The 18,033-nt window shown below is 39.2% G+C and overlaps 1 protein-coding gene across 1 annotated transcript in view; it reads left to right on the forward strand.

The window, feature by feature from the left end:
* Positions 1-3,150: 3,150 nt before the first annotated feature.
* mgat5b (alpha-1,6-mannosylglycoprotein 6-beta-N-acetylglucosaminyltransferase B) overlaps positions 3,151-18,033 on the forward strand; it is a gene marked incomplete at both ends in the record, with an annotated part of 77,491 nt that continues 62,608 nt past the window's right edge. Inside the window, 2 exons of the mRNA XM_079457418.1 lie at positions 3,151-3,218; positions 6,012-6,124. Coding sequence (XP_079313544.1) covers positions 3,151-3,218; positions 6,012-6,124 — 181 coding nt within the window. The remainder of the gene's footprint in view (positions 3,219-6,011; positions 6,125-18,033) is intronic.

An 18,033-nucleotide genomic window follows, 5' to 3' on the forward strand; every position in this document is an offset into this window, starting at 1 on the left:
AGCTCTTTATGTTTTATAATCATTTGAATTATTATGTTCTCTTAATATTGCTTTTTATCTATGAAGGACAGTTTAACATAAGTTTAAAATTAAGCTTTGTGTATGGGTTATATACGAGCTCACTATGTAATTGTTTCATTTGTGCAACAAAAAAATACACTTTCTCCCAATAACCATTACAGGTTTCCAGGGCATTGTGTGGCTCAGGTCCCTTGTTTAATGTACAGCATATCACGACTTGCATAGAAAACCAACAGAACACGGCTGCTAAACGTGCACATGGCGTGTGATGAATGACTGTGTGTGCCAATGTTTAGTACCTAGAGGTAAAGGTTTGTTTACATCCCTAAATTAATAATACCAAGAGTGAACGCTACACTACAAACAGTAATAATAATCCATCAAATGTAGTACTTATTTTGAGTCTTGATCCTGTTATTGTCATCATTCCTTAAGGTTTTGAGTCAAAAGGCCCCGAGGTTATAAAAGTGCACTCTTCCATAGCACCATGCTTTTAAAAGCAGCTTTCATAACATAATCGGAAAAGGATTGGATGAGAAATGCTAAATTAGATTCTCAGTAGTTGGAGTGGGTGGATAGCTCTTAACATACATGAATGAATGAGTGCATTTAGAGAAAGGGTGAGATCTAATTGAAATTGATGAGTTGTGAGCCTGAAGTGCTATATTGGCATCTAAACACACAAGTTGAGTGGCTGTCTTATAACAAGGAGTGTGAGATGAATGAGAAGGTATTGGAGACAGGTGTAAAATCGAGATCTTTTTGTATTGGAATAATATTACATGTTCTCTTTTAAAAGCAAGTTGGCGATCACATTTACATTGGATTCAAAGAGATGGCATAATAATTTGAAAAGTGGCACAGATAGAGTGTCACTCCAACTGGAGTCATTTATATTTCTCTCGTTTCTCACGAGTAACCACATCATTTTACAAGCTGTCCTCAGGGTGTGTTTAAGACAAATAAATTAAAATGGTCCTCTTTTTTTAAAAAACAGATAATTTCAACTGTGCTTCAATTAGCTTTTTTCAAAGCATATCTAAGCTGGAAGTCTTTTACGTTCTATGTTGCTTAGCAACCTTAAAATTCCCACAGTTATGTATATTATTTGGCATACAAATCGTATATTCTGATTATTGGGGATGCTTGCTATTGCTCACATACAAGGATCAGTTTGCACAACGGGCATGGGGTTGTTTTTGACACATGCTGGGTAAATATTGGATGGAACACACTGCTGGGTTGTTCCCACTCATAGTTGGATGAAGACTACCCAGCATTGGGTCATTTTAACCCTGCAGTGCGTTCTGTCCAAAATTGACCAAAAACAACTCAGCACTTTTTAGTGTGTGAGTTATATAAATGACTATGTACATTTTTGAATATGTGAATAATACAATAGTTCAAATCATATAGATTTAATGTATGGGATAGATCTGAGAAATGTGTCATATATAGACTTTGGCTAGTAAACAACCACCTAGCAAGAACACATTAGCAACACCACAGCAAAACTCTGGCAACCCCTCACAGCACCCTATCATTACTGTGGTGAGTTTGGACAAGTAGCACTCACCATTCATTTTCTTCTTTTGGACAAGTAGCAACACCATTCACCGCACCTTGTGTTACTTTCCCCTTAACTATTAATTGTACATTCGAGGAGCATTTCATTGCATTATTGGTGTTTTATGATGTATTTGCATTGTTTTTTAAATGATCATCTTCTTTTTCAAACACGCTTCCCTCTGCAACGATTAGAAATGCTGCCACCCTGCAGGTGCACTGAAACTATATGGATTCAGGATCATATGGATTTCACACAGCTTGAAAGTTCTGTACACCACTGTACTCTTTTTTTTTTGTAGTTATACTGCTACTGTGCGATTCTAGCTCTGGGAAATAGAGAAGTATTGATTTTCTTTGTTTGAAAGCAGATCCTCAGCATCTTAAACGGTACAGAGAGAGTCTTTCATTAATGGATGATCTGTCAGACTCAGCACTGGATATGAAGTGTGTCATCTGGAGGTGTGGGCAGCACTGATAATGGTCCTCTGGGTTATCGGGGCTCCAATGTAATGACGATGAGACCAGCAGAAACACAAGCCGTGCAAGTGCTACTCATGGTTTGACAAAGCTCTTTTTGCGCACTGAAAATGCTGTTGGGTTAAATAATTTGTATATATACCCACCGCTTGGGTTCGCTACTCTTTGACCTAAAGCTTCATGTTTATTGGTTGTAATTTTCTTAAAGATGACTTTTATTATGATTCTTTTTGGTGTAATACAGTAATGAGAACATTTCTTCCACAGAAATCGCAAGTGAATTCTCTTTTCAAGGCATGCTGGTAATACATACACCCTTAAAAATAAACGGTTCATTCAAGGTTATTTTTCAGGCTGTAGGGTTTCATTAGGAACCAAGTGCATGAGGTTCTTCCAGCCCTGACACAACACAAAAATACACTGACTGCATGAAATAGTCTTAGTCCTCTTGTGCCAGATGAGATTATCGCGGTACATTGGAATAAAACCATGGGATGGCGCTCTTGACGTCTCTTGCATTGAGCGCTGTCCAGCGTGCTGAAACCACAGCGGCGCGGTTTGTGCTTTTAAACCATTCCTCTCCAACTGCTCAGTCGCGTTCCCGTTACACCGAGAAACTGAAACAATGCCTTTCTCGAAGATGATACAGGTGATGGCTCATATAAAACAGAAAACGCCAGGTATGCCTTTGAAATGATCCGATCTCGTGTTGACGCTGGGTTTGGTTCTATTAATGCGCAGTGAGTTCTGGAGGGACGCGTTCATTCCCCTCGGGAGCTTCTGCCGGACTCATTCATACTTCCCTCATTATTTACCGACACGGACTATTGCCTTTGTGGACTATCGACTTCTGGCGCTGTTTGTAAACTGTAAGGAACGAGAGTTAATGTGACCAACTGGTGATTACTTTTTCCCAGCAATCTTTGGACTTACGGTGCATCGCGTTTCTCGGCAACTTCATCAAAGAGATTTCACGAAAAGGGGCTCTTTTGACTGCAAACTTACAAAGGAGACAGGATAAAGCAACATGATGAGAACAAGGGATGCGTTGTGTAGTTTGCATGTTGTTGTACAGTCGGAAAAATGATTGCGGTTAATACCGAGTGTGTAACTATGGGAAGAAGATGCCTTCTGACGTTCAAACCTTTCAGGTAAGACTTACTTCATCTTAAATATGAAAAGGTAAATCCGCGGTCGTTACCCTAGAAAATAAAAAGCTACGACCCAACGCGAGCCTTTAAATGATCTGTAACCCAGCATAAGGTTATTCAGATATAGGCTGTTTATTTATATATTTTTTAACCATGATACTTTAGTTCAACCATTAACCCGTGAAGTCGGTCAAAATGATTAATTATGGAATAAATTTTTTCATAAACGACACAAACTTTGCTTATTTACTATCATGGTGCTACCACATCGAGCACTTCTACAGAGACTGACAAAGGTAAAGACCTCTAAGTGTTTACTGTAGAAAATGTTGTTTGCGTAAAGATGTTATGGAGGTGGCACCATGTTCCTCTTTTGAGAGAAGATTTATTTAGGCTACATGTGACAATAAGAGGCTGAGCTCAGTGAATGTATGTGAGAAATAAGACATATTGATGTCATCTTTCGCGCGAACGCGAATCTTGCTGGCGATATTGTCTGGGTCAGAACCTTTTTTGTCCTCAGGATACTTTGACCAGAAATACACGAACATAGGCTACAAGTATTACCAATACACCATCTTTTTTTATCCTAACCTAACGTTCGAAGCTATTTTTTATATACATTTGATCAAATATAGAATTTTCTTTCATAAAATAGACTGTGGTCTTCGTGGGATAAATCTTTTTTTATTAGTAATGCTCTGTAAATCTACGCTTTTTGCTAATTTAACCCCTCACACATACTGTTCTTTTTGATAGGGCACAAAAAGTAATTTTCTCTTAAAACGCTATGAAACAAAATTACTTACAAACATCTGTAGTGCTGCTACAAATGGGGCTGAATTGATTTGTTGTTTAGGATGTGGAAAGTGGCAGGCCTGTTAAAATGAGATGTATTTGTGAAAAATAGTTAACTTTAATCTTTATTCTAAGATTTATTAGAACTTTATTATTTGCACAATGGCGAGATGTCTGTTAAAGCGTTATTAAAAAGACTAACAGGATATCAGGCACTATATTAAACATGAGCATGTCAACATACAGCATGTTAGGAACGGCTGATCTAAGACAGAAAAGTGTAAATAGGAACAGAAGTTTGCATCCCATCACTGTTAAAGGGATAGTTCAACCAAAAACGAAAGTTCTGTCATCATTGATTCATTCTCAGACTGTTCCAAACCTGTATAAATGTATTTGTTTTGCTAAACCCAAAGGAAGATCTTCGGATGAATGACAGTAACCAAACAGATCTCATCCCCCATTTACTCCCATAGTTTTTATTTTCCACTTTGTCGAAATGTCTGTAGGACAAACATGAATTTGCCGTGGATGAATAGCGTCACTTCGTTTTAGAGAATATTGTCCAGATCTGTTTGTTTTTTAACAATCCCCAGCAGCAGACAAGCACTCAATGAATTTAAACAGTTCCCTAATGAGAGCTTTAATGCGTCTAAGGAATTTGAAACTAGGCATTTCTGTAAAATGACCTCCAAAGCAAGAAGAGGAGGACCGCTGCACAATGTGTCTTAACAGCCAATATGCATGCTAATAAGCAACAAGTAGATATACAGAATCGGACTCTAATCTAAAGTGATTCCGTCAGGTCACAACTCATTCCAAATCTGCCTCCTGTGATTTTTCTCGCTGAAAACAACAATGTTCATGGTGACCATATCTGAGTAATGAAATAATGATGAAAAAGCAAAAAATAATGAAATGGAACACTCCATTGATGAAGACTCCAGTCTAATTAAAGCTGTTTTATTTGACATGAAACATAATAAATGAATCATGGCTGAATGCTGTATTAGCAGTTCTACAAGGACATTAGTAAGTAAAACTATTGCTGTTGCATGATTCATTGTCTACACCTGTAAGGGTCCGTCTCAATTCAAGGCAGCCCGATACTGACGACACAACAGACACAAATATACGTACCGTAAATCTTCCCATTGGCATCAGCCTTAATATCTTATTCTGCATATCAACCAATGTTTTTGTCACTTTTGGAGCTTGACAGACGTGGTTTCACACCTTCCAAGATTGATTTATGATGATTACCACATGGCTGCACGTTATTCTGTTACATATTACTTGCCACATATACAAGTATTTGGACACAAAGCATTTATTTGTGACTACATATTTTTAGTGTTATCGTGAACTTTTAGTTGGTAAAGTAGCCCGGCTGAGTAGTCACACGTCACTTAATCCTCGGATGTACGGTGGTTTCTGTGGAATCACAGGTCACTGAATAGCATGTGACATTTTTATAAAATAACTCATGATGTACAGGTGTGATATGACATGAGGCCGACATGAGGGCGAATAAGTTGTTTTCATTTAAGGTCACACTCTTAAAAATAAGGGTGCTTAAAAGGTTCTTGCCATAGAAGAACCATTTCTGGTTCCACAAAAAAACTATTCAGTCAAAGGTTCTTTGATGAAACGTCTCTTTCTTACAATTTTATAATCTAAAGAACCGTTTTTCGCCACAAAGAACCTTTTGTGAATCAGGAAGGTTCTTCCGATGTTAAAGGTTCTTTATGGAACCATTTAGACAAAAAAAGGTTCTTCTATGGCATCGAAGCACCTTTACTTTTAAGTGCGTACCCAAAGTGCACTTTCTTTAAAGAGTGTACATGGCCACACAAGAGGTACTGAAGCACAAAATTGTAATTAAGAATTTATAATTGTCGCATTATCGTCCGGGCCGGCACCCTTTCACCAACACGGTCTTTGTGTCAGCCCAGAACATTCATACATCTCTCTGTCTTGTTCTCTTCACTGCAGGATTTTTGTGGCGGGCATCGGCTTCTTCAGTCTGTGCTTCTTAATGACCTCTCTGGGGGGCCAGTTCTCGGCCAAGCGGTTGGGCGATTCCCCATTCAGCATCCGAACCGAAGGTACATTAATAACACACTGGTCTTTACGTCCACCTGCTCTGGGCGTCTGCGTGTCTAATTCATCTGCTGGCATTTAGAGAGTGTTAGTTTATGGGTTATTTAATGGGGGTAATGGTGGGTTTTGCGCTGGCCTTTAACAGACTTGATTATACTGAGGTCTTTGAGCTGCAAATAGCAGTTCTGTCTGCCAAGCGCACCCATTCGTCTTCAGTCATCACTTTTTACGGGTATGAAAATATATCATGCTAGAGGCCATTTCTCTGACAGCGATGTCATAAAAGAACGTGTCCGTGAGGAAGATGCAGCCACCTTTTAGAGAAAGGGAATATTTTATTTTGCAGAGATGCTTTTTTTGTGAGCTGTGCTTTTTCTTGGTCTTTGGTTAACCCTTTATAAGTGCAGACAGATTCACGCTGAATTCACTTGATGGGGGAAAATTGGTGAAATTGATTAAGACATAGTAAAAGGTGCAAAAGACTTGTGTAAATGAGGGGTATTAGTAAAACGTGTTCAAGATGTATCACTACATGCAAATGTGATGCAGTTCACAGTTGGTAGAAAAAAATTAGTGCTTTTTCCCTGAGGGGTCTGTTGTACCGTACCTAACTCGTACTAGTATCTGTAAACATAATTATATTTGCCAAATTATTTCAAAAACAAACACCTGAAGGGTTGAGGAATGTGTAACGGTTTATAAATTACAACCTCCAAATCCGTGGAAATGTGCAGAGCTTTCTGAGCTGAGCACTTCTGCAGACAGAGAAACTATGAGGCAATGGCCCTTCCTCTGGGATTCAATTAATAAAAGACTTCTGGGTTTGAGTTTGACTTCACCTAGCTCTCTATCACCCACATAGGCCTTCAAAGGTCCTGACAGACAGAGATGGAAATCAAAATGCTCTGCATAGGTATGCGGCAAATAAAAACTTGGTAGCACTTTAAATTAAGGTCCCCTTTATAAAGCATTTAAAAATGTGTTCATTAATGATAAATAAGTCATTTACAAATGCATTACGAAGCAGTTATAACTGTTATAATAAAAAGAGGGATTCTAACGAAATACCTGCCAAAAAGTGAGCTATGTTTAACTCACATGTTATGAATGCTTAATAAATGAATTTATTCATCATTTATTTGAGTCAAAAGCAGATTCATTATAATCTTGATGTTGTTTGCAATATAGTCTGTCTGGACAATGTAGGGTGTTATGTTGTTTTTATTTTACCCGCTCACTATTTGGCAGGTATTCGTTAGAATCTCCTTTTTATTCATGCAGTTATAACTACTTTATTATGCATTTGTAAATGACTTATTAACCATAAATCATACACAAACACATTTATAAATGCTTTATAGAGGGTACCTTATTGTAAAGTGTTACCAAAAACTTGACTAATGTTAACTTTCAGTGTGTTAAAACCTTATACACTAACTCTGATTTGAAGTATAAAAATAAATGTTCAATTTGATGTAACTCGAACTCTGTTTTACTACTAGTGCATTATAGGATCGCTTTCATCTCAAAGAAACAAGTGGTACTGTTGTAGATTTTGGCCAGAAGCACAAGCTGTTTTTTTGGGAGTGTGCCTTTGATGCATTAAAATGCTTCCTACTTAGAAATCAGGCTAATGTTTAGTACAAAGCCTTTGTATGCAATATTCATTTTTTGGGCTTTAACAATGTGCCCGAGATCAAATGGTGTACTGAAGTGTGTAAAATAGGTCTTACTGTAAGAGCTCCATTTGGAAAACTGCTGCGTGGTGTGTTCAGTGTAAAGCTGAAAATGATGGATTAGTGTTCTGTTATGTAGTGAGAGAGAGAGCGAGAGAACGAGAAAGAGAGAGAGAGCACAATCTGATTAATTAACCATTCCCAGGCTGACGTCTTGAAAAAGCAGCTGTGCACAATTCGCTCATTAAACAATGCCTGCTGATCAGCCTGACAAGGGCATCGTGAGTTTTTGAGCTTTGCTCCTCTCAATGTCTTGAGCTTCAGCGCTGTAAAAGATGAAAGGGTTACTTTAATATTTGTTCTGTTCTGTGTCAGATTGATTTTTAATAGCTAAAAAATACCGTTTTACTTTAAAACGTGTTGACTTTTCCTAATCCGGAAAAGTGATTACACACGAATTGCGATTGGATAACACTTCATCTGTCCTCTGTAATGTTGCATTAATCACATTTGGGGTCTTAGAGAGCCCAGCTGCAAGCGAAAGTTGCCTGCGCTTTTCAGTTCATTTTCAATTAGCGTGGTGAATGAAACAGAGAACATCAGATGTCCCGAGAGACTTCACTGTGGATCACCGATAGAGAAGTGTATGTCTGAGAGCTGTGTGGGGTTACAGCATCGCCTGTTGCTTATGTTACATATGCTTTATTTCTCCACTGCAAGGAAAATTAGGGCTAGTGCATATTAAGTTTAATTATTTCTCTATAAGCTTGAATGAACCAATTTATCCCAACCTAACATTTAACCTTGTCTACACTGGCAAAAAACTATAGAACAAACACTATAACAACTAGCCTCTTTTTTTCCTATAATAAACGTGTTATAATAATGCACATGTTTACAAAATATTTAAGAAATGTTATTTTAGATATTTTATTAGCATTAATATTAGCAATAGTTCATTTAAATTGTGTGACTCAATAAATGTGTAAAGCATTGTATAATAAAATGTTTCCCCTTAGTTCATTGGATGCAGTGAATTTATTTTAATAATTGAACAATTGAGAAATGTTGGGTTAGGGACCGTGTCAAAAGTTCACACTTTTCTTGAAAATGAAGTCACATGTTTTGTTGTTTTGGTCAAATGCTCGTGCAGCACAAAACTTGTTCATTTAACACACAGGTCATAGATTCTTGCACAATTTTAGAGGACAGGCTCAGTAATGCTCCAGCAATGCTCCAACCCCAGTAGAGCTCAATTTCAGTAATGCTTCACCCCAGCATGTTCCAGTTCACGCTTCCTGAATGGGAGCCGGTCTTTATTAGATTTACTAATACTCTTTCACACGAGGGATCCTTTCAGTTTTCACACCCTTTTTATGACCATGTTTTCCATGAACATGCTGAATATTATCATCACGCACAGTTTCTGGGATTAAGCCTCTAATGGATACTAATGGCTGTTCTAGAAGAGTTTTGTTTTTATACATTTTTAATGAACATTTATGAGTGGGTTGGCACAGAGTGCTCTTTACATAGCAGGCTTGTGTTAGTTAAGCCAGAAAAACAGAACGTCTAATTGCTGAAAGACAAGGTTTCATCAATCCTCTTCCATTATGACCCTGAAACCTACCTGAAATGTACATGAAGTACCTTTCAAATTCAGATTGCACACAATAATTTAAAGTCTGAGTTCATTCAACTTGTAAAAGTTACTAAAGACTTTCTGTGGTTTTCAAGACCTAAATATCCAGCTGTCTTTATGTGCACATTGTCAGTTTTACATCTGGCATAACGTATACATATGTTAAATAATGCATAGTTGATGTGCCAGCCGACCCACTGTCATCAGGATGAATGGGCACACTTTGGATAGATTTTAACCAGATATTATCAGTCGTGGTTGTTATGTTATTGATTTATATAATTTCAATGCCGCCCAGTCCCTACAGCTAAAATATAATTTGTTTTACTGAAGAATAGTAGTTTCAGTAATGGTGCAGTACTCTGACACCATACAATTTCATTGTGGTGTTCCTGTTATTGAAATCAAATCCGGGTTGGGTCCCCGCTGTCACGCCCTGTTGCTGGCAACTCGGTTTGCCACCTGAGGGTGCCATGCTATTCTACCTGGTTTTAACCGTATGTGTGTCTTCTGGATTCATATTAAACATCATTTACTGCATGTGGATCCGCTGCTTGTTTTCCCTCTGCTATCCGTGACATAACGATACACCAAATATGGATCCAGCAGATCTTGTTCCCCAGGAGCCTGTTTACTTATGCTACGCCAAGGCTGCAACTCCCTCAAGTATCATACCCAGGACTTTTTGGACCTCTCTCATCAAAACTCACTTTCCAGGTAAGTCACTTATTGTTTTCTACCGTTGCAGCTTCAATGAACCCCTTAGAACTCATCTTGCAAGTTTTGATCCTCAAGGCAGTTCTGTGAACTTTGTGGAGCAGGCCCTGGTGCAGAGAAGATCTCCCTTTACCGTGGGCTGATCCAGAGTCCACTCGCAAGATGGCCGCCGATCCAGAGTCCACTTGCAAGACGGCCGCCGATCCAGAGTCCACTCGCAAGATGGCCGCATCATTAGAATCTGCTGCTAAGTGGGTCTCTGGCCCAGAACTTCCAGTCTCCATGGTCCTAAGTCCTGTGGTCCCAAGTCCGGTGGTCCCAAGTCCATTGGTCCCAAGTCCGGTGGTCCCAAGTCCGTTGGTCCCAAGACCAGTGGCGTCCTTTCCTAAGGAGTTGTGCTTGGAATCAGCTTTACCAGTTGTACCTGCTGCTCCGCTGTGTGTCTGGGCTGTGCGCTGCTTCCAAATCTGCAGAGTCTTCTGCCTCGTCCAAAGTGGACGCTTCTGAGTTCCACGCCTCATCCAAGGTGGACGCTTCTGAGTTCCACGCCTCATCCAAGGTGGACGCTTCTGAGTTCCCTGCCTCATCCAAGGTGGACGCTTCTGAGTTCCACGCCTCATCCAAGGTGGACGCTTCTGAGTTCCACGCCTCATCCAAGGTGGACGCTTCTGAGTTCCACGCCTCTTCCAAGGTGGACGCTTCTGAGTTCCCTGCCTCATCCAAGGTGGACGCTTCTGAGTTCCACGCCTCATCCAAGGTGGACGCTTCTGAGTTCCACGCCTCATCCAAGGTGGACGCTTCTGAGTTCCACGCCTCATCCAAGGTGGACGCTTCTGAGTTCTCTGCCTCATCCAAGGTGGAAGCTTCTGAGTTCTCTGCCTCATCCAAGGTTGACGCTTCTGAGTTCCCTGCCTCATCCAAGATGGATGCTTCTGAGTTCCCTGCCTCATCCAAGGTGGACGCTTCTGAGTTCCACGCCTCATCCAAGGTGGACGCTTCTGAGTTCTCTGCCTCATCCAAGGTGGAAGCTTCTGAGTTCTCTGCCTCATCCAAGGTGGACGCTTCTGAGTTCCACGCCTCATCCAAGGTGGACGCTTCTGAGTTCTCTGCTTAATCCAAGGTGGAAGCTTCTGAGTTCTCTGCCTCATCCAAGGTGGACGCTTCTGAGTTCTCTGCCTCTGCAAAACGATCCTGGCCCGCTCCCACTTCATGGGCCAGGCCCTCCATCCCATCCCCGGTTCCGCCTCCACTTCACCGCCCTCCTGAACTATGTTATTTTTATGGGCATCTGGAATCTGCCCTTAAGGGGGGGATTTGGCAAATTGAACATAATGAAATGATGCTGAGTCAACTTTATTATGTGCAACCACAAGTACATCATTTCACTAGACTTTGGGCACCATAGTGTTTGCTTTCATTTATCAAATAGAGAAGGTGCTGTAAAATAGTTTTTGTAGCAGATAGCAGATATCTATATATTTCTCCAAAATAAAAATCAGAGATGGATTCTTTCATGACTGTCGAGATTCAGTGCAGGGTTCACAGACTGTAGCCTTTGACAGTTGACAGTTGGCACAGCAGGAGATCCATGCAAATACTATTCCTTCAGTCTGGTCAGTCTCTATACAGTGTAAGAATATCCTATACATTCACCTGAATGTGAATATCTCTCTTGCTTTCTGTTTAAATACCACACTGACATTCTAATATTTATGATTCTCCAGGGCTGAATGAAGGAAGGTAGTTCAATCAAAAGGGGTTGAAAAGGAAAAGGCATTTGCGACAACAGGCAAAATGGAAACAATTTCAGGGATTTATTAACAACATTTAATAATACAAATATGAATAAATAATATAAATATTAATGAAAAGTATTTGTTTTACTTGCAGTAACATATTAAAATACATCTTGAATTTGAATCTTCTGTGATGCTCCCAGGTGGCATACTTGAGCATTTATAATGATCAATTATATATTATTATTGAGAATACATCATCTATATCGCTAAGGACCGAAAAACATCATTTTTAATGATCTTATCTGTATTGGCCCCATAATAAAATCAGGCCGATATATTTTAGAGGATCAGTTATGAATCTCAGTTTTGAATTGAACCACTTCTGGTGCACATTGAAAACCCAGTACTGTTCCGTCTTTCAGACAGGATCATTCTCCTCCTGCTATTAGCAAACACTGTTGATGTACTGTAGGTACAGTACAGTATGTAGATATTTATGAATGTTTTAATCGGCCAATATATCGGTTACCAGCTTCTAATGTAATATAATGATCAGTTATCGTTAGCTGTCAAAATGTACATATTTGTGAATAAGTAATTATTACAACAATCAATCTCAGGTTCACAGGAAAGCAATATCCCACATGAACACGGGCAGTAGGGTTTAATCTTATGTCGACTTTTAAATTTGGGTACATACGATATGTGTTCATAGCGCTTCATATAGTAGCTCAACAGTTCAGTCCCTGATGCTAAATATCTTGGACAGATGTGGGCACACATTACATTTGGAGCTGAGAGGAGTTAGTGATTGTGGAGCTGTGAATTTGACCTGCTGCTCCCACGAAGCCCTCAGGTCACGTTACAGCTGGTGATTCATCAGTAAATCCATGCAGTTTAGTGGCAGAACCGCTTCTTCCCTTTTATAACGTACTCCCACAAGTACTGGGAAACAGCCAAGAAAAAAAGAGCTCCAAAATTTCACACTGACTCATCAGACAAAAATCCATATTTGTTTTCTTCACATTTTAACACCAACATGACTGAGTTGCGCCAAGTTGGTGGAATTATTAGATAAAGCATGAGCTTTTAGTGGAGGAAAATCAGTGGTGGTACTCTTTTGCAAATATTCGCGAAGAGTGCGTATAATGTGAACGTAAACCTATGTCTGCATTGAATTTTCAATTTCATGAAGTCCATGATTATTGTATTTGGAAAAAGCAATCTGTATTTTTTTTGTACATTTAGTTTAGTTTTTTTTGGGGGGGCACGATCATTCAGCATTAACAGGGTATACAGTTTTTTGTCACTAAAGACGATGTGGGGGAAATCACAAATTTCATTTTTGTACATTGTTTTTTATGAATCCAACCCAACGGGTTGTAATCATAACTAATAAAACATTGTGTTGTGTGATATTCTTATAATTCATGGGCTCTCTTTGAGTAAAACCGTGGTCATAATTCTTTTATACGAATGTATTTTTAGCTCAGAGAGACAGAATGAGATCTGGAACCTGCAGCAAGCAAACCCAGTTTCCCAATTTCATCTCTTTTGATTCTGATTCATACTGATTCAAAATCTACTCCAAATCTATAAACATAACTAGAAATCTTTCATGGGTTCATGGGTTTACGGGACTCTGACAAGTGATCATTTGATGTGTTCTGATAATTAATTCATCAGTTCACAGTGTGGGGACATGGCTTTCTATTTTTGCTGTTATATTGTTTTATATTTATTTTTGCACACGCACGCACGCACGCACGCACGCACGCACGCACGCACGCACGCACGCACGCACACACACACACACACACACGACTTGATTTCCTCCAGTGTAATGGTGTTAACAATAAACAACATATTTTACGCCCTTTATTAATCTCTGCTAATGTTAGTTAATGCAAATTAAATTGTTCATTTTTGTTCGGATGTTAGCAGAAATAAATATTTAAATATTTGTAAAAGTTCAAATGAAGCTCTCGGATTTATAAATGTCCTTGAAATTATGTTAAATCATTTTATCCAATATCTTATTTTGTGTTTCGCAGACGAAAGAATCATACAGGTTCTGAAAGACATGAGAGTGAATATATATTATGACTTTTTCCTGGGTAACCCTTAAAAAACAAATACAACCTCATTGTTAAATATAGAAAGAAAAATATGAAAACAGAACATCCATAATATATGTACAGGTAGTATTTACCATATTATATGAATTACCACTGTAAACAGTAAAAAATAATCTTTCTTTGTCAAGGAAATGTATCTTGATAGTGAGCATTTTCAGATATTTGTACTAGAAGCAAGACACAAATGCTGAGTAAGAAATGACTTTTACGCAGTGCGAATGAATGAGACATTGAAGAGACATCCTCTTTGTTCTGGCAAAATGGAGGCAAAACAAACTGTTGGCATAAAAGTTTACGATGCATAAACACTAGTACATCTGTAGACATGCAGATATTGCCAATGAACTAAAATGAGATTTGTTTAGATTGTACATGACTCAATAGCTTACTATATACAGTATGTCGTGCGTTGTGTGTACGGTGTAGCTTACGCATAGACGTGTACCCTACGCTATATCCTGACGTGCCCCTCTCTAAAAATGTAACAACACGTCAACTAAACGTCACAGTTCTGTTATGGTTTACTTGTCTGTCCATTCCTATGTTTATTAGTCTCTCTCACCTGTCTGTCCCTGATCATCTGTCCTATTTAAGCCGGTGCCTGTGTTCAGTTTATTGTCCAGTTTTGATTGTGTTTCGTGCGCTCGTGTGATTTTTTCCTTTGGATTCATTACAAAAGACCCTTTGGATTACCTTCTTCGTCATGCGCTTGTACTCGCACAACATTCCATTACACTCAATGCGGACCCCGCGCGCACTGTGATTGGTCTGTTCGAACCCCTCCCTCGGGTTGCCTACGGCGTTGAGGCCGCACCGTAGGTCCTACGCACAGCCACAACTTGCCCTTTACTCAGGCACGGCACAAGATGACCTGTTGATGTAAACCACAGAAAGAGTCACTGAACAAATCAATGAATGAATCTTTCGAATCTATTCCACATAAAGATTCCAAGAACTGGAATGAACCCTCATATCATGTCGAGGATCAACCTGGATTATAAAGAATTAACATGATTATAGTGATTCATTCATATTCTGGGCAGTGATCTGATCGTGATTAATTAGCTTTCATCTGATCATTACATTTTATGCTTAGGGGAATTGAAGCATGGGGATTACGTCGGCAACACAACGAACCTTTAACAGAGCTTGCACATGAAAAGCACGATGGGTGCTATTTATGACACTTTGACAGGCGAGCTTTTGATGCAGGACATCACGGTTTGGTTGGTTCGATGTGTGTAGAAGCTCTTCTCTAAATTCCAATGCACATTAGCTTGAAAGTGTGATCTGAAGTTTAGGTGTGTGGTTCAGCTTGGTTTGAAATTGGCATAAACAATCCACTACTGTACCAGAAATCACTTTCATGATGTACACAGTTCCATACAGCCATTCTCATTGCCACACTTCTCGACTGAAATCACAGCTTGTTCTTCACCTCTTTTGCAACGCTCGTGCTGTAATGTGTTAAGTAAAGGCATCCCAGAGGCACAGCAATACGAATAAAACAGTGAATGTGGCGTCTGTACCTGTCAAACAGCTGTCACTAGTACTCTGGAAACACGTGTTGATGATGCAAACATACCATTTAAAAGCAAACAATGCGATTCGGATCAGGCTGGGACCGAGTAATCAAACAAACATGAAAAACAGATACGGTTGTCAGAAATCACCTCTGTTCCAAAGCTCCATGACACGCATCACCGCCTACTGTTCACATGTCTTATAAAACAACATCCCAACCCATATGGAACCTTATAGGTGTTTAAACCTCAAGCAGTCTACATAAGTGTATCCGTTCTTCACGGTTCTGGGTATCTGTAAAAGTCCATGTTTGAGGTCTGCTTTTTTCTGACGTTCCCACAGGATCTGATTAGACTTTGGTCGTGTCAAAAGTGGGTGTTATTTCTAAGAGTTGTGGGAGAGATGTTTTCAAAATTATTAGAAAAGCATATGAAATAGAGTTTATCATCAATGTTGGCAAGTCTGAGGTAATTAATGAATGTAAGACTGATCTGTGATGGTTGGCAAATGAGATAAAACTAAAGATAGCCAATGCTGAACTCTCCAGAAGTTCATTACAGTACATGCAAGCCAACACCTTATACCTCAAACATTCTGGTTTCATCCAACTTTCTCTTCTGCAATTGATTTGGCCTAACAAACAGACTCCATTCATAAAGTATTTTGTAGATAATTGTCTGAATTTATTTTTGTTTAAATGTCACATTTCTACGGAAGCCGTAAAGTGCCAAACAAAACAACAAATCGCAAAACAAACAACAAATCTAAAAGCCAAAAAACGAATCCCAAATCACAATTACAAATCTGAAAAATAAATGAAAATGATCTAATTTATGTTTTTACTCACTAATAGCGTGGCACAATGAGAAGATGCCTGGTTCCTCTAGATGGTCATCGTTTAGGTGTCATAAGGGGCAGTAAAGTGTGTGAGGAGGAGCGTGTGAGGAGTCCTTTTCTGCTTATGAGGAAAAACGCATTCCTGCCCTCACCTCTGAAATATCATCCCATAGCTCTTTTGCCCTTTCACTAACAAGCCTTCTAATACCTCCTGCAGACTTCTTCACTCCCATATCTGCTCCCTGTGAAAGCATATGCTAATTTAAGCACATACACTCGATGAATCCCCAAGCGCTTTCATCACGAGCTGTCACTAGACGAAGATGAGACAAAGAGCAAGTCTGTGTAGACTGAAATGGGGAGAGAAGCAGGTAAACAAACAGGAAATAGTTTTTGATAATTATTTATATATTTATCTTTATTTTGCGAGAACGAAGGAAGGGATTACGTTTTCCGGATAAAATTGAGAATTCATTACTTTTCTGTTGCACACACATTTTTTTTCTTCCAGCTTCTTCAACCAAAATAACCTTTCATTTCATTTAGCTAGAAAAAGACTTAACTGTCTTTTATGTTGATGTTTAATATATCCACATATGCACTTGTATCCTAGTCATTCACTTAAAAATACGTTTTTATTGATTCACAAATAAAATCATGCCGTTCAAGAATATAAGATCCTGCACTTTGCATATCTTGAATTCAAACAGCACGAGACACTCTTGCTATATGCTTTGATATACATACTTTTTATGATGGGCGTCATAAAGCACCCTGGCAACCAGCCAGAACACCCTAGCAACCACCAATAACATACTATTAAAAGTTCCATGCTCACCATACCAAACACTGTCATTCTGGATATGTGGCACTTCACAAACATGTGACTTTAACTGTGTACCAATTAGCAATAACACATCTGCCTTTATTGCAGAAGAAAACCGATCTCGCACTGCTGAAGATTTCACCCAGCTGTTCTGTTCGCAGCTCTTACAAGACAGATGCCTTATATTGATCCCCAAGGGAACATTCAGCGGAGGATTCTTTCCATGCGCCAATATTTTACATTCCAGCATACTTGTGCTGCCCACTCTGCATAAACCCACCCCAGACAGCGCTCGTACTCAACACCTGCTTAAAAAGCCCATGTTTTATCCACTGAGCCAGCGAGCCTTACAACACACTACAATATCAACCCAGAGTCGATCACAGCAGTACACATCTCTATATTCAGAGGCTTGCAGCCAGCAGTGAATGTTTACCCATCAGTCTGAGCTGACTCTGAATGTTTACCTATCAGCCTGCTGCGCGAAGCTGTTCTTATAGAGTCTCTCAAAGAGATGCGATAGGCTCTGACTTAAAGATTGTATTAAGTGTGTTAGCGCAGCTGTGAGGCTTGCATTACACACTGCTATTCGTTTGCCTGTCAAAATCTGAATGCATAACTTATGTTACTTCATTTTTTATTTTCCAAAGGAGACATGTTACAGAAATGTGGAATTTCAGGATATTTTTTGATGGCTATTTTCCATCTATAGTATTGACACATGCTTTACTTTACTTTTCATTGCATTTCATTTGCAAAAAAAATACTAATGGACTACTGTGGTCCTACACTTAGATGGCAACCTGCTGCACAGA

This window comes from Barbatula barbatula (assembly GCF_947034865.1).
Source record: "Barbatula barbatula genome assembly, chromosome: 5".
Lineage (NCBI taxonomy): Eukaryota > Metazoa > Chordata > Actinopteri > Cypriniformes > Nemacheilidae > Barbatula > Barbatula barbatula.